This window comes from Hyla sarda, chromosome 6 (genome assembly GCF_029499605.1).
Source record: "Hyla sarda isolate aHylSar1 chromosome 6, aHylSar1.hap1, whole genome shotgun sequence".
In the NCBI taxonomy this organism is placed as follows: Eukaryota; Metazoa; Chordata; class Amphibia; order Anura; family Hylidae; genus Hyla; species Hyla sarda.
In genome coordinates this window covers 22,805,761-22,829,724 of record NC_079194.1, presented here as the reverse complement: position 1 = coordinate 22,829,724, position 23,964 = coordinate 22,805,761, and the positions used below count along the sequence as shown (strand labels likewise).

General features: G+C 47.6%; 1 protein-coding gene across 4 annotated transcripts in view; it reads left to right on the top strand.

Moving 5' to 3' along the window:
- NUF2 (NUF2 component of NDC80 kinetochore complex) overlaps window positions 1-23,964 on the top strand; it is a 98,694-nt gene that overhangs the window by 35,789 nt on the left and 38,941 nt on the right. For 3 of the 4 annotated variants that reach the window (XM_056523302.1, XM_056523300.1, XM_056523303.1), the window contains exons 10-14: window positions 3,201-3,338; window positions 9,249-9,389; window positions 9,515-9,690; window positions 18,221-18,356; window positions 22,272-22,609. In XM_056523302.1, coding sequence (XP_056379277.1) covers window positions 3,201-3,338; window positions 9,249-9,389; window positions 9,515-9,690; window positions 18,221-18,356; window positions 22,272-22,400 — 720 coding nt within the window. In that variant the 3' untranslated portion in view covers window positions 22,401-22,609. Of the gene's footprint in view, window positions 1-3,200; window positions 3,339-9,248; window positions 9,390-9,514; window positions 9,691-18,220; window positions 18,357-22,271; window positions 22,610-23,964 lie in introns of those variants that run through there. The other variant, XM_056523301.1, reaches the window with a different exon arrangement.

The window sequence follows — 23,964 nt, the reverse complement described above, 5'->3', positions numbered from 1 at the left end:
CCCCCTTCATCTGGCGATTCTCTCTCGATGGGACAGGCCTCCTCTATCCATCGATCGTCAGATTGTTCTACTCGCGGGGTCCGTCAGTCTGTGCTCTGGGGGCTCCGCTCCCCCCTTCTCCTCCAAAGGCAGTCGTTTCTTCCCTTTCTCTGGCAGGTGGTTACAAAGGATGCCAGCCTGTTGGGCTGGGGCGGCGTGTTCCGGGATTGAACGGTTCAGGGACTCTGGTCTCCCCTGGAGACCCTTCTTCCGATAAACATATTGGAATTGCGGGCGATTCTTCTTTTCTTATTCATTGGGAGTTCCGTCTTCAGTCCCATCCTGTCCGCATTCTGTCAGATAACGCCACATCCATGGCGTACATAAATCGACAGGACGGCTCTCGCAGCTCGGCAGCCATGGCCGAGGTGACCAAGATTCTCACTTGGACGGGGAACAAGGTTCCGGCCATCTCCACGATTCACATTCCGGGAGTTCTCCACTGGGAAGCAGACTTCCTCAGTCGGTCCTCACCCGACCCCGGCAAGTGGTCCCTTCATCCGGAGGTCTTCGTGCAGCTCTGTGACCTCTGGGGCATTCCGGACGTGGACCTCTTCGCGTTCCGGCTCAATCGCTTGATCCCTCCGTTGATGTCCATGTCCCGGGACCCTCAGGATCTGCCGTGGACGCCCTAGTGGTTTCTTGGGCAGGGTTCGCCCTACCCTATTTGTTCCCTCCTCTTCCACTCCTTCCCAGGGTGCTGAGGAAGATCTAAGCAGAGGACGTCCCGCCATTCTGGTAGCTCCAGATTGGCCCCAAAGGTCGTGGTACGCCGACGTAGTCAGGCCCTTGGACGACACTCCCCTGCGCCTTACGCTCCGCCCGGACCTACTCGCTCAGGGTCCTCTTTGCCACCCCATTTTACAGTCGCTACATTCGATGGCTTGGTGGTTGAGACTGCGGTTCTGAGGGCCGCGGGTTCTCTTCCCAGTCATTCACACCTTGCTCGTAAGCCCTCCTCCGCAAGAATTTACCACCGTTTCTTGGCGGTCTTATCTTCGTTGGTGTGCGGCTCAGGGCTTCTCTCCGGTGACCTTCTCGGTTTCCCGTCTTCTCTCCTTTTTGCAGTCGGGGTTGGAACTGGGGTTGTCTCTCAGTTCCCTTAATGGTCAGGTTTCGGCCTTGCTATTCTTTTCCAGTGGCCTCTGGTTTCTAATTCTCATGTCCGGACCTTCCTTCAAGGAGTAGCGCACGCTGTTCCTCCTTATCGGTCCTCCTCTCCCCCTTGGGACTGTAAATTGGTTCTGAGTGCCCTCCAGGGTGCACCCTTGGAGCCCCTTAGAGAGGTGTCTCTCCGCCTCCTTTCTTGGCAAGTGGCGTTTCTTGTTGCTATCACCTCCATCCGGAGGGTGTCTGAACTGGCAGCTCTTTCCTGCCGTTCTCCATTTCTGGTGGTCCATCAGGACAAAGTCGTTTTCCGGCCAGATCCTTCCTTTTTGCCCAAGGTGGTCTTGGCCTTTCATCTCAATGAGGACATTGTCCTCCTGTCCTTTTTGTCCTGCTCCCTCTCATCCTAAGGAGCACTTACTACACAAGCTGGATGTAGTCCGGGCTGTTCGGGCTTATCCTTCCATCTCTCTTCATTTCATCAGTGTGATTCCTTTTTCGTCCTTACGGAAGGTCGTCGCAAGGGACAACCTGCTTCCAAGGCCACCATTTCTAGGTGGATTCGGTCCGCCATTTCGGAAGCCTATCGCTGCAAGGGGAGGATTCCTCCTTTCAAGGTTGTGGCTCATTCCACTCGTTCTGTCAGGGCATCCTGGGCTCTCCAGAATTGTGCCTCGGCCTCGCAGATTTGCAGGCGGCTACCTGGTCGTCTTTGCACACTTTCTCTGAGTTTTACGGAGTTCATACTTTCGCATCAGCTGATGCTAGTCTGGGGTGTAAAGTGTTGCAGGCGGCAGTGGATCGGCCGTCTGCCTGATTACTTATCTGCCCACCCAAGGGACGGTTTTAGTACATCCCACGGTCTGTGTCCCCCAATGGAGCCGATAGAGAAAAGGCGATTTTTTTTTTTTTTTTTTTTAACACTTACCGCAAAATCTCTTTCTCGAAGGATCCATTGGGGGATACAGCTCCTGCCCTTTTTGGGATTTTTCCTTTTGGTTCTCTGTCCGAGGGTGTGTTCAGTTATGTTTTTTCTTCTGCTTCTCGGACAGTTTTGGGTCTTCTTGACCTGATGGTCTCCTCCTATTGCTCTAGAACTTAAAGGGGTACTCTGGTGAAAACCTTTTTTCTTTTAAATCAACTGGTGGCAGAAAGTTAAACATATCTGTAAATTACTTCTATTAAAAAATCTTAATCCTTCCTGTACTTATTAGCTGCTGAATACTACAGAGGAAATTCTTTTCTTTTTGGAATGCTCTCTGATGACATCACGAGCACAGTTCTCTCTGCTGACATTATTATAATAATAATGATGCTTTATTTATTGTTGCCCTTAGTGGGATTTGAACCCAAGTCCCCAGCACTGCAAGGCAGCAGTGCTAACCACTGAGCAACCATGCTGCCCTTAGCATACATCTGCTATGCATGGTTTCTAAAATGGACAGAGATGTCAGCAGAGAGCACTGTGCTCGTGATGTCATCAGTGTTCCAAAAAGAAAGGAATTTCCTCTGTAGCATTCAGCAGCTAATAAGTACTGGAAGGATTAAGATTTTTTAATAGACGTAATTTACAAATATGTTTAACTTTCTGGCACCAGTTGATTTAAAAGAAAAAAGGTTTTCAACGGAGTACCCCTTTAAACTGATTACCTCAGAGCCTGGAGGCGGGTATATCCTGCTGGGAGGAGCCGACTTTTTTTTTTTTTATTACCATAGTGTCACACCTCTTAGAGACGGCAAGATACGAGACAGCAAGATACACCCACGGTCTGTGTCCCCCAATGGATCCTTCGAGAAAGAGATTTTACGGTAAGTGTTAAAAAAATCTCCTTTTACTAGTTCAATCTGACTTCTGTACCCATCAAAGCCCCTCCCACATGCCACAGATTGCTCATTTGCAGATCTTAGCGTCACCTGCTACGTCCTCCCATTTGCAGAACTTTATGGCCTGTCTTTCTTAATGTTACTGTTTCAGTGTTGAGGCGCATGTAAGTGCCATTTACTGTACGGGTTTTACTATCTGTTTTGGGTTTCTTCCTTTTTTGTTTTCACAGAATCAGAACAAGCTTAACATCGCCACCATGAAGGAAGAACAAGACACCATGAAATCCCAGATAGTGGAGTCTCCAGAACAGCGCAAGAACAAGACGGAGAGGATGAAAGAAAATGTCCACCGGCTGAAGCAAGCCAGGGTAAAATAAGATCAGGTCTCTAATGTAGCCATTGCCTAAAGGAGTGTTTCCCAACCAGGGTGCCTACAGCTGTTACAAAATTACAACTGCCAGTATGCCAATGGAGGCACACTAGTTTGGAACCACTGCTCTACAGTGTGCTGTGTGAGCTCTGCTTTCTCTACACATCCCATGTGATTCACCCCTACACACTGCCTTGTGTCTCCTTTCTATCTATATCCAGTGTCTGCTGCCCTCCATGTATACTCTCCCCACTCTCCACACACTAAGCTATAGGGATCGACCGATATCGTTTTTTAGAGCCGATACCGATAATCTGTGGAGGTTAGGGCTGACAGCCGATAACCTATACCGATATTCCGCATCCCCCACCGCACCGCCCCGGCCCCATTGCCTCCCCCATCCCCCATTTTATAATTACCAGGGCCTGGGGTCCACTCTACATCTGGCTTCGGTGGCGTCCTCCTGAGCTGTCACTGTGCGCACTGACGGTGACGTCACTTGTCATTGCGCACAGCGTAATGCAGGACGCAGCAGGAGCCAGAAGTAACGTTGGCCCCGGGAACAGGTAATTATAAAACCGGGGATGGGGGAGGCAATGGGGCCTGGGGGGTGCGACGCGGTGCGGCGGGTCAGTGTGTGGGGGGGGGGGGGGGCGCGGTGCGGGGCATTGTCGGCATATCGGCAAGGTAATTGCCGATACCGATAATGCCCAAAATCATGATTATCAGCCGATAATATCGGCCAAACCGATAATCGGTCGATCCCTACTAAGCTACTCTGTACATCCTCCCTAATGCGATCTTTTTTCACTGCTTCTGGCAGACTTCTCTTTCTCTGTGTAGCTTAGGAAATTTTTAAGACCATTAAGAAACTTGCTTCTTAAAACTTTATTTTATCTATCAACAAAGTTGTCCGTAGCCTTTAAAGGGGTATTCCAGGATTTCTTTTTATGTGGCTATGCTACAGGGGTTGTAAAGTTAGTGTAGTACATAATATAGTGTCTGTACCTGTGTGTGACGGTTTTCTCACAATTCTTCTGTGATTTTCACCCCAATATTTATTTTTACCAGCATACAAAATGACTGTTGTCTCAGATTTTTCCCAACTTGCAATGCGGCCGAGATCTGACATCACTAGTCAGCTGATGACAGGGAGCCTGTATGCTTCAATGGGTGGAACGATCGCTTGGTGGGAGAGAGATCAATCTGCAACTAATGCAACAGCTTTAGGCACCCTGATTGAAAACCACAGGTCTTTTGAATGGATGCAGCTCATTTATGTTTCAATGGGTGGGGTGTCTGATGTGTGGGAGGGAGGAAAATAGAATTATGGAATTTGTAGGCAGAAAAAGAAAAGTCAAACAGGAAATACCAGTTCACACAAAGCTAGCCACAGTATTACAGTAATCTCACAACATAGTCATTTATCCCCAAGACAAGTGCAGTTTAGTGTGGGGAAAGCATACATGGAGGGCAGCAGACACCGGCTGTAGATAGATAGAAAGGAGACACAAGGCAGTGTGTAGGGGTGAATTACATGAAATGCGTAGAGAAAGAAAGCAGAGCTCGCACAGCAAACTCTAAGGCATCGTTTCCCTTCTAGGGAAGTCCCATGCTGGGAGTTGTAGCTTTGCAACAGCTGCAGGCACACTGTTTGGAAAACACTGCCTTAAGGGATTAACCCCTTCACGACGAGCGACGTACATGTACGGCGCCGCGAAGTGTCACTTGGCGCGCGGCGACGTACATGTACGTCGCGGGGTTCCGGGAGCGCCGCGTCACCGGTAGCGGTGATCGGGCCGGGATGACTGCTGTTATCTAACAGCAGGCATCCCGGCACATCGCCGAGGGGAGTCCTGAGACCCCCCCATGACCGCGATGCGCGCAAATCGCAGGTCAATTCAGACCTGCGATCTGCGCGATTCCGGGTCATACGGGTCACTGGTGACCCGGTGACCCGGAAAATAAGAGGGATCGTAGGTGTCCGAGACACCCTAGATCCCCCTAAAGGGATAGGAGTTTGGTGGCAGGGTTGCCACCCCTCCTATCCCTGCTATTGGTCGGCCGAGCGACCGACCGATAGCAGACCGGGGGAGGGGGGGTTAAAGTTCGGTTCCCCCGCTTTGCCCACCTATCGGTGTCCGGGCAAAACGGGGGAACCGTCCAGGGACGGGCGGCGCCGAAGGTCCCTACCTGGATCCCGGATCGCGATCCTCCATGCGGGGATCCCCCACGTGCGGCGGCGGCGGCTTCCGGGTCCTGCTAGGTGAGTTGTTGCCTAGCAACATCCGGAGGGCCACAGTTTACAGTGGTCTCTAAACTGTGGCCCTCCAGATGTTGCAAAACTACAACTCCCAGCATGCCCAGACAGCTGTTTGCTGTGTGGGCATGCTGGGACTTGTAGTTTTGCAATATTTAGAGGGGTTCAGGTTGTAGATCACTAAGTGGTCTCAAACTGTAGCCCTCCAGATGTTGCAAAACTACAACTCTCAGCATGCCCAGACAGAAGTTTGCTGGCTGGGCATGCTGAGAGTTGTAGTTTTGCAACATCTGGAGGGCCACAGTTTTGAGACCACTGGACAGTGATTTACAACTTGAACCCCTCTAAATCTTGCAAAACTACAACTCCCAGCATTCAGGAACAGCATAAGGCTGTCTTGGCATGCTGGGAGTTGTACTTGCGTGCCTCCAGCCATTGCATAACTACATCTCCCAGCATGCCCTTCCGCAATCAGTACATGCTGGGAGTTGCAGTTTTGCAACAGCTGGAGGCACACTGGTTGGAAAATACTGAGTTAGGTCATAGAACCTAACTCAAGGTTTTCCAGCCAGTGTGCCTCCAGCTGTTGCAATACTACAACTCCCAGCATGCATGGTCTGTCAGTGCATGCTGGGAGTTGTAGTTTTGACCCCCCTCCCGTGTGAATGTACAGGCTACATTCACACTGGCGGCAGATTACAGTGAGTTCCCCGCTGCAAATTTGAGATGCGGCAAATTTTCCGCTGCAGCTCAAACTCCTAGCGGGAGACTCAGTGTAATCTGCCTCCAGTGTGAATGTAACCTAAAAACACTACACTACACTAACATAAAATAAAGAGTAAAACACTACATATACACACGTACACTGCCCCCCCACCCCCCTTCTCCAATAAAAAATGAAAAACGTATTGTACGGCAGTGTTTCTAAGATGGAGCCTCCAGCTGTTGCAAAACAAAAATTCCCAGCATTTCTGGACAGCAATTGACTGTCCAAGCATGCTGGGAGTTTAGCAACAGCTGGAGGCGCCCTGTTTGGGAATCACTGGCGTAGAATACCCCTATGTCCACCCCTATGCAAGTCCCTAATTCAGGCCTCAAATGCACATGGCGCTCTCACTTTGGAGCCCTGTCGTATTTCAAGGCAACAGAATAGGGTCACATATGGGGTATCGCCGTACTCGGGAGAAATTGCCTAACAAATTTTGGGGGGTATTTTCTCCTTTTACCCCTTATGAAAAGGAACAGTTGGGGTCTACACCAGCATGTTAGTGTAAAAAAATAAAAAATTATACACTAACATGCTGGTGTTGCCCTATACTTTTCATTTTCACAAGAGGTAAAAAGGAAAAACGCCCCCCAAAATTTGTAACACAATTTCTCCCGAGTACGGAGATACCCCATATGTGGGCGCAAAGTGCTCTGGGGGCGCACAACAAGGCCCAGGAGGGAGAGTGCGCCATGTACATTTGAGGTGATTTGCACAGAGGTGGCTGATTGTTACAGCGGTTCTGACAAACGCAAAAAAAAAAAAAAACACATGTGACCCCATTTTGAAAACTACACCCCTCACGGAATGTAATAAGGGGTGCAGTGAGAATTTACACCCCACAGGTGTCTGACGGATCTTTGGAGCAGTGGTCCGTGAAAATGAAAAATTTTGCACAGCCCACTGTTCCAAAGATCTGTCAGACACCAGTGGGGGGTACATGCTCACTGTACCCCTCATTACATTCTGTGAGGGGTCTAGTTTCCAAAATGGTATGCCATGTGGGGGTTATTTTGCTGTTCTGGCACCATAGGGGCTTCCTAAATGCGACATGCCCCCCGAGCAAAATTTGCTCTCAAAAGCCAAATATGACGCCTTCCCTTCTGAGCATTGTAGTTCGCCCGTAGTGCACTTCAGGTCCACTTATGGGGTACCTCCATACTCAGAAGAGATGGGGTTACAAATTTTGGGGGGTCTTTTCTGCTATTAACCCTTGCAAAAATGTGAAATTTGGGGGGAAACCCACATTTTAGTGAAATTATTATTATTTTTTTTACATATGCAAAAGTCGTGAAACACCTGTGGGGTATTAAGGCTCACTTTATCCCTTGTTACGTTCCTCAAGGGGTCTAGTTTCCAAAATGATATGCCATGTGAATATTTTTTGCTGTTCTGGCACCATAGGGGCTTCCTAAAGGTGACATGCCCCCCAAAAACCATTTCAGAAAAACGTACTCTCTAAAATCCCCTTGTCGCTCCTTCGCTTCTGAGCCCTCTACTGCGCCCGCCGAACACTTTACATAGACATATGAGGTATGTGCTTACTCGAGAGAAATTGGGCTACAAATATAAGTATACATTTTCTCCTTTTACCCCTTGTAAAAATTCAAAAATTGGGTCTACAAGAACATGCGAGTGTAAAAAATGAAGATTTTGAATTTTCTCCTTCACTTTGCTGCTTTTCCTGTGAAACACCTAAAGGGTTAAAACATTTACTGAATGTCATTTTGAATACTTTGGGGGGTGCAGTTTTTATAATGGGGTCATTTATGGGGTATTTCTAATATGAAGACCCTTCAAATCCACTTCAAACCTGAACTGGTCCCTGAAAAATAGCGAGTTTGAAAATTTTGTGAAAAATTGGAAAATTGCTGCTGAACTTTGAAGCCCTCTGGTGTCTTCCAAAAGTAAAAACTTGTCAATTTTATGATGCAAACATAAAGTAGACATATTGTATATGTGAATCCAAAAAAAAATTATTTGGAATATCCATTTTCCTTACAAGCAGAGAGCTTCAAAGTTAGAAAAATGCAAAATTTTTAATTTTTTCATCAAATTTTGGAATTTTTCACCAAGAAAGGATGCAAGTTACCACAAAATTTTACCACAAAGTTAAAGTAGAATATGTCACGAAAAAACAATCTCAGAATCAGATTGATAACTAAAAGCATTCCAGAGTTATTAATGTTTAAAGTGACAGTGGTCAGATTTGCAAAAAAGGGCTTCGTCCTAGAGGTGAAAATGGGCTCCGTCCTTAAGGGGTTAAAGACTTAAAGAGTACCTGTCATCAACAAAAACTTTTTAATATGTTGTTCATAATCATTAATGAAGAGATATTGTAATATATCTTCATTAAAAAATATTAATCTTTATACCAGTTTTTTCATTTTATACTTTTGGCCACTAGGGGTCACTCTATGCCTGGTCTGCAGGCAGCATCCTATGCTTTTCATAGTAAGTGTACAGCTTTTAGGACTAATGCTGAAAGGGTTCTGGTCCTTCCACCGGAAGTTCAGTGCTCTCAGCTCAGGACTCGCTCCCAGCCTGTGAGCTGAGAGTACTGAACTTCCGGTGGAAGGACCAGAACCCTTTCAGCATTAGTCCTAAAAGCTGTACACTTACTATGAAAAGCATAGGAAGCTACCTGCAGACCAGGCATAGAAAGAGACCCCTAGTGGCCAAAAGTATAAAATGAAAAAACTGGTATAAATATTAATATTTTTTAATGAAGATATATTACAATATCTCTTCATTAATGATTATGAACAACATATTAAAAGTTTTTGTTGATGACAGGTACTCATTTATTTAGCCACCCCTTCAGTAAACCTTTCTGTGCTAGAAAACTTATAGAAGGCTGTGTCTGATTTTTGTTTTGACAGCAAGAAACGAGCGAGAAGTGCGACCATTACCGGGAGCGGGTGACTGTGGCCGGTCTGTGGCTGTCTGACGTACAGGCGTATAACAAGAAGCAGCACAGTATAGAGACCCACATGGAGATATACAGGAAGATCCTCGAGGAGGTATCGCTGTCAGTCGTCTTCTCTCCTGCGTCTTTGGGGATAGATTGACATTTGCCATCAATCACTTTCAGACATCGTAGGATCTTATTCTTAAATTTTTTTTTTTTTCCCCCCTCCTCCCCTAGTTGAGACAAAAAGAGGAACAAATCATGAATGAGAACAGGGAGATGAAATCCATGGTAAATGAAGAGTCACAACTAAAAAGAACCAACCTGACCAAGAAAGAGAAACTCGCGAAAATGGATATTAAGAATCAGAAGAAACAAGAAGACTTCGAGCACCGGAAGAACGAGATCTTGGAGTGAGTTTTATCTACCGCCGCCATCTTTGTGCCGTTCTTCACTGATGAAGTAATTTAGCAGAGCGGAATGTATTGCTGCAACATTTTAGTGAGAAGCCTTGATCTAAGTCAGTGGTATCCAAACTGGCCCCCCAGATGTTTCAAAACTACAACTCCCAGCATGCCCGGAAAGCCATTGACTGCTTGCTGGGAGTTGTAGTTTTGCAACATCTGCAGGGCAACAGTTTGAAAACTACTGCTCTAGATCAACCTTTTGCTATACTGCTGTACTATGTGGCTATTCACAACTACAACACCCATCATCCCCTGACCGCAGTCTTGGCATCAAGGGAGGTGTAGTTTTGAAACAGCTAGAGAGTCTTCCTTTGGGGAGCACTGCGACTTTCCTCAAGAGTGCAGAAAAATAGCTTTTTAATTTTTTTAATTACATTTTTTTCTTATTTATATGTATTTATGTGTTAATGTAAATTGTGTTTTTTTTTTTTTTTTTTAAGGTCCCCAAATGCTTTAATCCCTTAACGCCATCGGACGTAAATGTACATAATGGTGTGGTGGCACTTAACACACCATGACATACATTTACGTCATGTACATGACTGCGAGCACCAGACCAGTGCTTGCATCATGCACGGCAGTAATGGCGGACATCAGCTGAGGAGGTCCCCTCACCTTCCTCCGGCCGTCTCCCAGGGTCTTCTGCTCTGGTCTGAGATCGAGCAGACCAGAGCAGAAGATAGCCGATAATACTGATCAGTGTTATGCCCTTTCTCTATCGGCTCCATTGGGGGGGACACAGACCATGGGTGTATGCTGCTGTCTCTAGGAGGTGACACTATGGCAACAAGAAAGTCGGCTCCTCCCAGCAGGATATACCCGCCTCCAGGCCCTGAGGTAATCAGTTTAAGCTTAGTGTCTGAAGGAGGTGGACATGGTCTGGAATATTCCAGACCAGGTCTTCTGATTATTTTTTTTTTTCCTAGTATAGGGACGTGTTAGTTATTTTTTTTTCATTCCTTTTTCTTTCATGTTTTCAGGTGGGGACTCAGGGTCTCCGGTTCCCTGTTTCCCCATTGCGAGTAAGGGGGCACAGACATTGCGTATATGCGCTGTTCACCCTCCCCCCCTCGCCAACGGTCAGTACCTGGGTTGGTACCTCATGGGTCCGGGTCCCCCTATTTCTCTGCTCGCCTCGCTCGCGCATAGCAGCTAGGCGTGATGCAGCGACAAAAAGCTGACTGAAGACTTCACTGAAGACTCCATTAGGCAAGTTCTTCTGACTTGACTCAAGTCTCCCTTTCGGTGGCTGAGGCCTTCCGTGACATGGTGTCTACCTTGAAGAGGTCTGCCCTGCACCGGCCCTCTAGTGGGACCCGCTCCTCTTTTTCACAAGCCTCACGCTCTCACAAGCATACTAGGGGTGCTTTTTCTGACTCTTACATTGAGTCTTCAGGTAGACGTGGGCGTCCCCCCCGTGGGTCTCGCCCCCCCATGTCATCTGATCACAGACGTCGCTCTTCCAGAGGACATTCCCAGAATTTCCCGCTAGCAGCGGCTGCCTTCAAGGACTCGACAGACAAGTAGGTGGAGTCCTTAGCGAAGTTTGCCTCTGAAGCAGCAGGCTCTTCTCTGTTTCCCACCTTCGCCTCTGCATGGGGGTCCAAGGCCCTTTCGGTGTGGTGCTCAAAACTCAGTCAGGCGGGATTTCCCCCCCCCCCCCCCCCCCCCCAGAGGATCTATTTTGCTTTGGTTCTCCAATGCTCTAAAGCTGGGGGCTTTCTGTGCTCAGCTACCATGCAGTCAGTCCGTTGTGCTGCCTTGCTGTGGGTCTCCTAGCGGCCCTCCGCTACTCCATGTGACTTAGGGCACGGATGCCGCCTCCAAAAGGTCTCTTACAGAGTTTCCTTTTCTGGTACCCGTCTTTTTGACGGGCACCTTGACGAGATTATCTCTGAGTCGACGGGGGGGGGGTGTTAAGAGTTTCTTGTTGCCTCAAAATAAGGCTTGCTTTTCTTCCCAGGGAAGGTCCTCTTCCTTTCGGACCTTTGGCCCCAATAAGGGGTCTAGGCAGGTGCCTTCGCGGGACAAGAGGTCTCCCTCGTTCCGAGCGCGTCCGTCTTGGAAGTCGGACACCAACCGTTCTGGCCGTTTTGCGGCCAAATCGGGTAACCGCAATCCCACTTCCGCATGGAGTGATGCCACCACCCACAGGTTTTTCTTGGGTGGGAGGTCGTCTCTTATTTTTTTTGAGACTGCTGGACCACACACATTCAGGTCTCCTTCTCTGGCGAAGCAGTTTCGGGAGGCCCTCCAGTCCCTGCCCAAGAGTCATTGTCCCCGTTTCTCCAGGGGAATGTTTTCAGGGTTTTTTATTCCAAGTTTTTTTGTGGTCCCCAAGGAAGGCGGTTCTGTGCAATCGATTCTGGACCTCAAGCGTCTCACCGTCATCTTCTCCGCCACTTCCGAATGGAATCTCTCCGTTCGGTAGTGGCATCCATGGAACAAGGGGAGTTTCCTTCTTCGTTGGTCATCAAGGATGCCTTCCTCCATGTTCCAATATTTCCCGGCCATCAGCGGTACCTCCGCTTTGCGGTTCCGGAGGGGCATTTTCAATTTATAGCCCTCCCCTTTGATCTGGCCTCAGCTCCTCGAGTCTTTACAAGATCCTTGCGCCAGTAATAGCCCTCTTGCGGTCGAGAGGAGTCTCAATGATCCCTTTCCTGGATGACCTTCTCATCTAGGTTCCCACCAAAGTCCAGACTCTGGAGAATGTGGATCTCACTCTCTAGATCCTGAATCATTTCGGGTGAATGGTAAACCGGGACAAGTCTGTCCTCTCTCCCGCCCAGTCTCTGACTTTGCTTGGAACTTCAATTCAACTCGGCCTCTGCCCGGACTTGCCTTCCGACGGACAAACGTCTGATGCTCCTGTCAGGAGTCCGCTCTCTTCGGGCCCAGGCCCCAGTTTCCATCCGCAATTACATGGAAGTCTTGGGTCAGATGGTAGTGGCCAGGGAAGCCGTACCCTTTGCCCAGTTTCGTTACCATCCCCTTCAACTGGCGATCCTCTCTCGATGAGACAGATCTCCTATGGCTCTCGATCGCAAGATTACTCTCCCTCGTCGGATCCATCAGGCTCTGCTCTGGTGGCTCCGCTCCCCCCTTCTTCAGGGGCGATCATTTCTTCCCCTCCACTGGCAGGTGGTGACAACGGATGCCAGTCTGTCGGGCTGGGGCGGTGTGTTCAGGGTCTGGACGGTTCAAGGCCTCTGGTCTCCCCGGGAATCCCTTCTTCTGATAAACATCTTGGGAATCAGGGCGATTCTTCTTTGTCTTCTTCTTTGGGAGTCCCTGCTTCAGTTCCGTCCTGTCCGCGTCCAGTCGGACAATACCACGGCCGTAGCGTACATAAATCGGCAAGGCGGCACTCTCTGCTCGGCAGCCGTGGCCGAGGTGACTAAGGTTTTTCTTCTGTGCGGAAAACAAGTTTCCGGCCATTTGGCGATTCACATTCCGGGTGTGCTCTTCTGGGAAGCAAATTTCCTTAGCCGGTTCTCAGTCAACCCTGGAGAGTGGTCCTTGCATCCAGAGGTCTTTGCGCAGATCTGCGACCTCTGGGGCATTCCAGACGTGGACCTCTTCGCGTTGGCACAATCGGAAGATTCTTCCATTTTGTCAATGTTCCGGGACCCCCTGGCTCTAGCCGTGGACTAGTGATTCCATGGGCGGGGTGTGCTCTGCCCTATCTGTTCCCTCCCCTTCCGCTCCTTCCCAGGGTTCTGAGGAATCCCAAAGCGGAGGACGTTCCTGCCATACTGGTAGCTCCAGTTTGGCCCCGTAGGATGTGGTACGCCGACTTGGTCAGACTCCTGGACGACACTCCACTGCGCTTTCCACTTCGTTCGGACCTGCTGTCTTGGGGTCCTCTTTGCCACCCCATTGTACAGTCGCGGCATTTGACGGCGTGGCGGTTGAGTTACCTTTTCTGTTCCCCCTCTTCTTGCAGTCGGGATTGGGACTGGGGTTGTCTTTCAGTTCCCTTAAGGGTCAGGTTTCGGCTTTTTCTATTCCTTACCAGCGTCCTCTGGCTTCTAATTTTCATGTCCGGACCTTCCTTCAAGGAGTGGCGCATGCTGCCCCTCCTTATCGGTCACCTTCTCCCCCTTCGGACTTGAATCTGGTTCTGGGCGTCCTCCAAGGTGAACCTTTTGAACCCCTTAGGGAAGGTGTCCCTGCGCCTCTTTTCCTGGAAAGTGGAGTTTTCTTGTTGCTATCACCTCCATTCGGAGGGTGTCTGAATTGGCAGCTCTCCTGCCGTTCTCTGTTTCTGGTGCTTCACCAGGACAAGGTTGTCTTCCGGCCAGATCCTTCCTTTTTGCCTAAGGTTGTTTCGGCCTTTCATCTCAATGAGGACATTGTTCTTCCGTCCTTTTGTCCCGCTCCTTCTCATCCTAAGGAGCATTTACTCCACAAACTGGATGTGGTGCGGGCTGTTAGGTATTACCTCTCTATATCCTCTTCGTTTCATCAGTGCGATTCCTTTTTCGTCCTTACGGAAGGGCGTCGTAAGGGACAACATGCTTCCAAGGCCCCCACTTCTCGGTGGATCCGGTCTGCCATTTTGGAAGCCTATCGCTGTAGGGGGAAGATTCCTCCCTTCAGGGTTGTGGCTCATTCTAACTTCTGTTGGGGCATCCTGGGCTCTCCAGAACAAAACCTCGGACTCGCAGATTGCAAGGCGGCTACTTGGTTGTCTTTGCACACTTTCTGGAGGTTCTACCGGGTTCATACCTTTGCATTGGCTGATTTTAGTCTGGGCCGTAAACAGCTGCAGGCGGCAGTGGAACAGCCGTCTGCCTGACTGATTATCTTCCCACCCAAGGGACGGCTATGATACGTCCCACGGTCTGTGTCCCCCAATGGAGCCGATAGAGAAAAGGAGATTTTTTAACACTTACCGTAAAATCTCTTTCTCGAAGGATCCATTGGGGGACACAGCTCCCGTCCCTTTTGGGTTTCTCTTTGGTTCTCTGTCCGGGGTGTGTTCAGTTATATATTTTTCTTCTGTTCTCTGACAGTTCGTGTTTTTTCCTTGACCTGTCGGTCCTCTCCTATCGCACTAGTACTTAAACTGATTACCTCAGGGCCTGGAGGCGGGTATATCCTGCTGGGAGGAGCCGACTTGCTTGTTGCCATAGTGTCACCTCCTAGAGACAGCAGCATACACCCACGGTCTGTCCCCCAATGGATCCTTCTAGAAAGAGATTTTACGGTAAGTGTTAAAAAAATCTCCTTTTTGCGCTGTTTTTATCAGTACAGCTTTTGTTTTGACTGGACACTTTGATTTTATTGTAAATTTTTTTGAAATATGAAGCAACCAAAAACCAACAATTTTGGACAATTCTGGTATTTTTTACATTCATGCCATTGACTGTGCGGTTTCAATAACATTATATTTTAATATTTTAATTTACGTAGCCGGCAATGCTACATATATGTTTTTGGTTTACATTATTTAATCTGGAATTTATAGGTGAAGGGGCATATCTACATTTAACATATTTATTTCTTTTTTTCTTTTTTAATAATTTTTTTTCACTATTTTATAGTCCCTATAGGTGATTATTACATGTAATCTTCTGATTGCATACAACGAACAATGCTCTCCTATAGCACAGCATTGATCAATGTTATCGGCGCTCCATTACTACAGGCTGCGAAGACTGCCCGCACGTTTGGGGCACCGATCGGACAGCACATAAGAACTGTCCAGAGTAGGAGAAAATCCCCATAGAAAACATTTGCTGCTCTGGACAGTTCCTAAAATGGACAGAGATGTCAGCAGAGAGCACTGTGCTCCTGATGTCAGCAGAGAGCACTGTGCTCCTGATGTCAGCAGAGAGCTCTGTGTTCCAAAAAGAAAATAATTTTCTCTGTAATATTCAGCAGCTAATAAGTGCTGGAAGGATTAAGATTTTTTAATGGAAGTTATTTACAAATCTGTTTAACTTTGTGGCACCAGTTGCTAAAAAAAAAGTTTTCCACCGGAGTACCTCTTTAACCCCTTAACGACGCAGGACGCATATTTATGTCCTGAGCCGGCTCCTGCGTTATGAAGCGGGGTCGCGCCGCGATCCTGCATCATACTGCGTCGGTCCCGGCGCTCAGCAACGGCCGGGACCCACGGCTAATACCACACATCGCCGATTGCAGTGATGTGCGGTATTAACCCTTTAGAAGCAGCGGTCAAAGCTGACCGCCGCTTCTAAAGTAAAAGTGAAACTATCCTGGCTAGTCAGTCGGGCTGTTCGGGACCGCCGCGGTGAAATCGCGGCGTCCCGAACAGATTACAGGACACCGGGAGGGCCCTTACCTGCCTCCTCGGTGTCCGATCGACGAATGACTGCTCCGTGCCTGAGATCCAGGCAGGAGGAGTCAAGCGCCGATAAGGCTGGGTTCACACTACGTTTTTGCCATACTGTTTTCAATCAGTTTTTCTAAAGAAAACCGTCTTGCAAAAAAAAACGTATGGAACAGTATGGAAAAAAGTAAACCGTATGCGTTTTTAAAGTTCTGTCAGTTTTTATTTTTAAAAAACCCATACGTTTTTGAAAATTGTGTCCATTTTTAATGGGAGGGGTCTTGGGTGGGGACTTTAGGATTCAAATGCGCATACGTTTTTCTTGTATGGAACCGTATACATGTGCGTTTCCCATTGACGTCCATGTTAAAAAAAAAACGTATGCGGTTGCAGTACGGTTTTTAAACCAGAGTCAAAACCGTGGTTGACCACAATTTTGTCTCCGGTTTAAAAACCGTACTGCAACCGCATACGTTTTTTTTTTAACATGGACGTCAATGGGAAACACACATGTATACGGTTCCATACGGGAAAAACGTATACGTTTTTACTTTGCACATGCGCATTTGAATCCTAAAGTCCCGACCCAAGACCCCTCCCATTAAAAATGGACAAAATTTTCAAAAACTTATGTTTTTTTTTTAATAAAAACTGACGGAACTGTATGCACTTTAAAAACAGTATACTGTTTAAAAACGCATACGGTTTACTTTTTTTCCATACTGTTCCATCCGTTTTTTTGCCATACGGTTTTCTTTAGAAAAACGGATTGAAAACAGTATGGCAAAAACGTAGTGTGAACCCAGCCTAACACTGATCACAGACGTGTTAATACATGCCAGTGATCAGCATAGGAGATCAGTGTGTGCAGTGTTATAGGTCCCTATGGGACCTATAACACTGCAAAAAAAAAAAGTTTAAAAAAAAAGTGTTGTTAAAGGTCATTTAACCCCTTCCCTAATAAAAGTTTGAATCACCCCCCTTTTCCCATAAAAAAAATAGTGTAAATAAAAAAAAAAACATATGTGGTATCGCCGCGTGCGTAAATGTCCGAACTATAAAAATATATCATTAATTAAATCGCACGGTCAATGGCGTACGCGCAAAAAAATTCCAAAGTCCAAAAAAAGTGTGTTTTTGGTCACTTTTTATACCATTAAAAAATGTATAAAAAGTGATCAAAAAGTCCGATCAAAGCAAAATCGTGCCGATAAAAACTTCAGATCACGTCGCAAAAAATGAGTCTTCTTACCGCCCTGTACGTGGAAAAATGAAAAATTTATAGGGGTCAGAAGATGACATTTTTAAACGTATACATTTTCCTGCATGTAGTTATGATTTTTTCCAGAAGTGCGACAAAATCAAACCTATATAAGTAGGGGATCATTTTAACCGTATGGACCTACAGAATAATAAGGTGTCATTTTCACCGAAATATGCACTGCGTAGAAACGGAAGCCCCCAAAAGTTACAAATTGCGTTTTTTCTTCGATTTTGTCGCACAATGATTATTTTTTTCTGTTTCACCGTGAATTTTTGGGTAGAATAACTAATGTCCCTGCAAAGTAGAATAGGTGACGCAAAAAATAAGCCATAATATGGATTTTTAGGTGGAAAATTGAAAGGGTTATGATTTTTAAAAGGTAAGGAGGAAAAAACGAAAGTGCAAAAACTGAAAAACCCTGCGTCCTTAAGGGGTTAATACAATAGACCAGCCGTTGCTTACCTGTCCGATCCTGCACTAGTCCACTATTCACTTTTTTCGGGTCATGGTTACACGATTAACATGGTCACAGGCCATACTCCAACATTACCGCTCGTTGATGGGAGCCATGGTGCCTGAAGTACGTAACCTGATTCAAAACGTACCATTAATTCCCCTAGAATAGCGATGACTGAACTGTGGACTTCCAAATGTTGCAAAACTACAACTCCCAGCATGCCCGGACAGCCAACGGCTGTCCGGGCATGCTGGAAGTTGTAGTTTTGCAATATTTGGAAGTCCACAGTTCAGATATGCTGGGAGTTGTAGTTTTACAACAGCTGGAGATCCACAACTTGAAGACCACTGCCCTAGAAGCTTTAAGACTGCTCCCTCGCCCACACGGGTCCATGATCTCCATTGTGACGGGATGGTAAAAATCGTCACCTTTCTATCTCGTTCTTACACAGGATCTGTAGTCACATTCAAGAGAAGAGACAGGCTGTACACGGACGAGTGTCACACGTCCTCCAAGAAATCCAGCAAACAACCAGTAGGAAACAGCAGCAAATCGAAATGGCCGAAGAGGAGAAGAAGAAATATAAAGTGAGATCATTTTCTTCTTCACAAATTACTCTCTGTTCCGAATTTATTTTTATAATGCCAATGAAGGGTCATCACCTATCCACAAGATAGAGGTTAACTAGCTGATCGGTGGGGGTCTAACCACTGGGACCCCAAAGATCACAAGAACAGATGTCCTTCATCCTCAGGCAGCGGCTCCATTCATTTGCTGTGGTACTGCCAAACAAAGAGGAGTGCTGCACTCCGCACAGAGAGTAATGGAGCAGTGGCTGAGCATGAATGCTGACACTTCAATTATTTGTCCTGGGGTCTCTGTTATTCTGATCTGTGGGGGATCCTAGTGGTTGGACCCCCAACCCCATATTAGTTAGTCCTCTATCCTGTGGGAAGGTGATTACATGTAGCGTTTTATATTTTGTCCTCTTCCGCTTGTAAGTTCCTGCGCTTGCTTCATAGCCGGGGACCCGCTGCTAATGGCTGACATCAGCACTCAAGCTGATGTCCACCCTTAACCCTTTAGATGTCTTGGTTAATACTGATCTCGGAATCTAGAGTATTATGGGGGCTTTTAGAGACTCACCTGCTCCAGGACCACCTTCGGTGATTTTCCTCTATTGTCTGCCTTCTGAACATTCTCTTAGGGCAGTGTTTTTCACAACCAGGGGGCCTCCAGCTGTTGCAAAACTACAACTACCAGCATGCCTAGGCTGTCCCGGCATGCTGGAAGTTGAAGTTTCTCTATCGGCTCCATTGGGGGACACAGACCGTGGGTGTATGCTGCTGTCTCTAGGAGGTATGACACTATGGCAACAAAGAAGTCAGCTCCTCCCAGCAGGATATACCACCTCCAGGCCCTGAGCTAATCAGTTTTAGCTTAATGTCTGAAGGAGGTGGACATGGTCTGGATTTCTCCAGACCAGGTCTTATGTTTTATTATTTTCCTAGTTAGGGAATGTGTTAGTTTTTTATTCCGTTTTCTTTCATGTTTTCAGGTGGGGACTCAGGAACTACGGCTCACTGTTTCCCCATTGCGCACAGACATTGCGTATATGCGCTGTTCACCCCCTCTCGCCAACGGTCAGCGCCTGGGGTTGTACCTCATGGGTCCGGGTCCCCCTATTCCCTGCTCGCCTCGCTCGCACATGGTAGCTCGGCGTGATGCAGGTGACGAGAGCTGACTGAAGACCTCACAGAAGACTCCATTAGGTAAGTTCTTCTGACTGAGGTGAGTATATCTTCTTCTCCCTTTAGGTGCTGACTCTGGAGACTCTCATTTTTTGGCCCACCTTTCAGGGTGCAAGGGGCTGGCATGTGTTAGGGGCTCTATCTTTTATTCTAAAAATGGGGTGAGCAATGGCATATTGGGAATGACTGGTTTACTTTATTATTATGCAGGTGTTTGTATTATACTATGCGGCTGACAGCCGCTTCGCTTGTACTGTTCGGGCGCATAAAGCGCCGACTAACTTTCACTTTCGGCAGCAGACGGCTTCCGGCGGATATGTTTATCGCCTGCTCACTTCCACGCGGGCGCATATGCCACTGACGTGTGCTCGGGGCAAGGAGCGGGCGGACGGTGCTTACTGGAGGCACGAATCGCCCTCCAATCAGCGCTGTGCGCGCGATGCAGGTGGCAGGGACCAATCAGACAGTGCCCCTGCTCCAGGAACGCCCCTCTCCGGCTATTGGCTAGCCTGTTCTCCTCTCTGATAGAGCGGAGTTTCCTAACAGCAGGGACAGAGTGTTACAGTGTTGGGGTTAAAACTTTACTGCCACAGGGGACACAAATCTGTTCCTCCCTCTAAACTGACAACTAGACTGCTAGTCTCCTATTTTGTCTGTATGACATATAATTCCAAAATGCCTGGTTCTGCTGAGCCCACTGGCTCTGCCTGCTCCACTGCTCCCCCAGACCCCCTAGCTCCCTCGGATGTTACAGTTCTGGTGGATTCGGCCGCCCCTCCAGCCTGGGTTTCTTCCTATCCCAGTGTATGGCTGACTTGACTCAAGTCTCCCTTCTCTGGAGGGTCCCGCTCCTTCTCCACAAGCCTCACGCTCTCACAAGCGTACTAGGGGTGCTGCTTCTGACTCTTACATTGAGTCTTCAGGTAGACGTGGGTGTCTCCCCGTGGGTTTCGCCCCCGTGTCATCTGGTCACAGACGTCGCTCCTCCAGAGGACGTTCCCAGAGCCGCCACTCTGCCTCGCTCTCACGCTGAATTTCACATCCTTCTGGAATCTGCATGGAGACATCCGGAAAAGAGGTTCCCGGGAATGAAGAGGGTTCAAGCGCGTTACCCATTCGCCAAGGACCTTGCCTCTAAGGTAGTTTCCCCTCTCTCGGTGGATCCACCAATTTCCCGCCTCTCTAAGGCTACTACACTGCCGCTAGCAGATGCGGCTGCCTTCAAGGAATCGACAGACAAGAAGGTGGAGTCCTTAGCGAAGTTTGCCTCTGAAGCAGCAGGCTCTTCTTTGCTTCCCACCTTCGCCTCTCCATGGGGGTCCAAGGCCCTTTCGGTGTGGTGTTCAAAACTCAGTCAGGGTATCCTGGCGGGATTCCCCCCCAGAGGATCAATTTTGCTTTGGTTCTCCAATGCTCTAAAGCTGGGGACTTTCTGTGCTCAGCTACCATGCAGTCAGTCCGTTGTGCTGCCTTGCTGTGGGTCTCCTAGCGGCCCTCCGCTGCTCCATGTGGCTTAGGGCGTGGGATGCGGATGCCGCCTCCAAAAGGTCTCTTACAGAGTTTCCTTTTACTTGTACCCGTCTTTTTGACAAGTGCCTTGACGAGATTATCTCTGAGGCGACGGGGGGTAAGAGTTACTTGTTGCCTCAAAATAAGGCTCGCTTTACTTCCCAGAGGAAGTCCTCTTCCTTCCGGTCCTTTCGGACCTTTGGCCCCAATAAGGTGTCTGGGCAGGCGCCTTAGCGGGACAAGAAGGCTCCCTTGTTCCGGGCGCGTCCGTCTTGGAAGTCGAACACCAACCGTTCCGGCCGTTTTGCGGCCAAATCGGGCAACTGCAATCCCACTTCCACATGAAGTGAAGCCCCCACCTGCAGATTTTTCTCGGGTGGGAGGTCGTTTCTTACTTTTTGGAGACATCTGGACCACACACATTCAGGAAGTCCCGAACCCTCCGGTCTCCTTCTCGGGCGAAGCAGATTCGGGAGGCCCTCCAGTCCCTGCTCAGGGAGTTATTGTCCCCGTTCCTCCAGGGGAATGTTTTCGGGGTTTCTATTCCAATCTTTTTGTGGTCCACATGGAAGGCGGTTCTGTGCGACCGATTCTGGACCTCAAGTGTCTCAACCGTCATCTTCTCCCCCACTTCCGAATGGAATCTCTCCCTTCGGTAGTGGCATCCATGGAACAAGGGGAGTTTCTTCGTTGGTCATCAAGGATGCCTACCTCCATGTTCCAATATTTCCTGGCCATCAGCGGTACCTCCGCTTTGCGCCGTAAACATCTGGTGCGGAAATTCAAATTCCTGTGTCCGCAGAAAGAATGTCCTATTCTTTTTTGTGGATTTGGAACGGATATGCATTGCCGTGTGAACATAGCCTTGGGGTAGGATCACACGGAGTGCATCTGCGATGTATTTCATCCTGTGGATATGCGGATGGCAGTCACAAGAGCGAGCGCCCCGCTGCGGCCAGGTTTCAGCCGCTACGGCGTGACACACATATCTACCCGGCCACATTGGGAAGCTTGCCCTTGTGACTGCCATTATTCCATCCGCAGTGTGAAATACAATGCGAATGTGCTACGTATGACCCTACCATGTGGTCAAAAAAAAAACATACACCTGTCAGTTACCATAATTCACTTTATTTATTTTTTAAACAAGGGTACTCTACTGGCCAGTACCCCTTTTAATAAGCAAATCCTATCTACTGTCCCACCATTTTCAATCTACCCTCTGTTCCAATCTCCTTTCAGGATCTTGTAAGCGGCTTTAAAAGCGCCCTGGAGAAATACCACGAGAGTATGATAAAGACCACCAACCAGAGCGGCGAGCGGAGGAGAGAGAAGGTGGCCAAGCTGAACCGGAGACTGATACGACAATAGAAAAATTTCTGGTATTTATTCCATCATAAAGCGTTCAGAAAGCAAGAAAAGTCACATGGCACCCTTATATTCCATCACGCATGTATTGTCTGTTTTTTTTGTTGTTTTTGTTTTTTGTTTTTTTTATGTTCAATATGCTTTTTTTTAATTGTTTTTATTCTAATTATAAATACAAAACATGTTGTGTATTAAATGACAATATTATTACCGCTGTCTAAAGCTGGCGCAGTGTGATTTACATAGACTGTTACATACATACATTTACTGTTACATAGAGCGATTGTCAGCTAAACGGGCCAATATCTCCCTGTGTGATCAGCAGAAGAACGGGCAAATGACTAATTTTGCCCTGCGGAAAAATTGTTTGTTGGCCGCCCCCTTCCAAAGACTTGCATTGAGGGGCATGACCGACTCCCGCAGCGCACACACAGCGTTCGGAGCTAAATGTTCCAAACGCAGCCGGAAGGCTGACCAGTGGAGTACCCCTTTAAGGGTTTACCTAGGATAAGAAAAATAGAGCTGATTTCTTAAAAAAAACAAAATAAATAAATAAATGAATGTAGCTAAGTTGTAATACTACACACAACCAGGACAGGGGTGACACTGTTTTTAGAAGAAATTAGCTCTGTTTTTGTTTCTAATCCTGGACAACCTGTTTAAACCTGTTTTTTCATATCAACTGGCTTCAGAAAGAATCAGATTCGTAAATTACTTCTATTAAAAAAAATTTATCTACCAGAACTTTTCAGCTCCTTAAATTGAGTTGCTATTTTCTGTCTGACCACAGTGCTCTCTGCTGACACCTCTGTCTGTCTCAGGAACTGTCCAGAGCAGGAGAGGTTTGCTATTGGGATTAGCTGCCACTCTGAGACTGACCGATGTGTCAGCAGAGAGCCCTGTAGTCAGACAGAAAATAGCAACTCAACTTAAGCAGCTGGTAGGATTTTTTTTTTTTAACAGAACTAATTTACAAATCTGTTTAACTTTTTGGAGCCAGTTGATATGAAAATTTTTCTTCATGGAATACCCCTTTAAGGGTACAGTTATATGAGCACAATCTACAGAGTTTCCCGCTGCTAGTTTCCTCGGCAGAATCTCCACAGCAGAAATTCTGCGGCAGACCCCATTGAAGGCAGTGTAATCTACTATGAAAGATCTGCCACTGGAAACCCCTGGGACACTTGCTGTAGATCCCACCTAAAACCACTGAGACCTTGTTCACAGGGTGGAATCCGGCTGAAAAATTCTGTTTGGAAATTCTGTTGCTGCAGCGTCCTATGGTTTCCAATTGGACTTTGCTGCACAAGTGCATGTGGCGGAATTTTCGCACCGAAAACATTTGCTTCAAAAATTCAAATTCCGATTCATGTGTCAAATCTCTTGTTGGAATCTACTTGGAAATGCTGGACCTTTTTGGAAAAATTATTCCATGTCGACATAGCCCGACAGGTGAAGTGAATAACGGAAGTTATCTGGTGACAATGGCGCCTGTCAGAGGTGGGATATATTAGGAAAAGTGACTGGTCAGTTCTTGAAATTGATGTTCAAAGCAAAAAAAATAAAA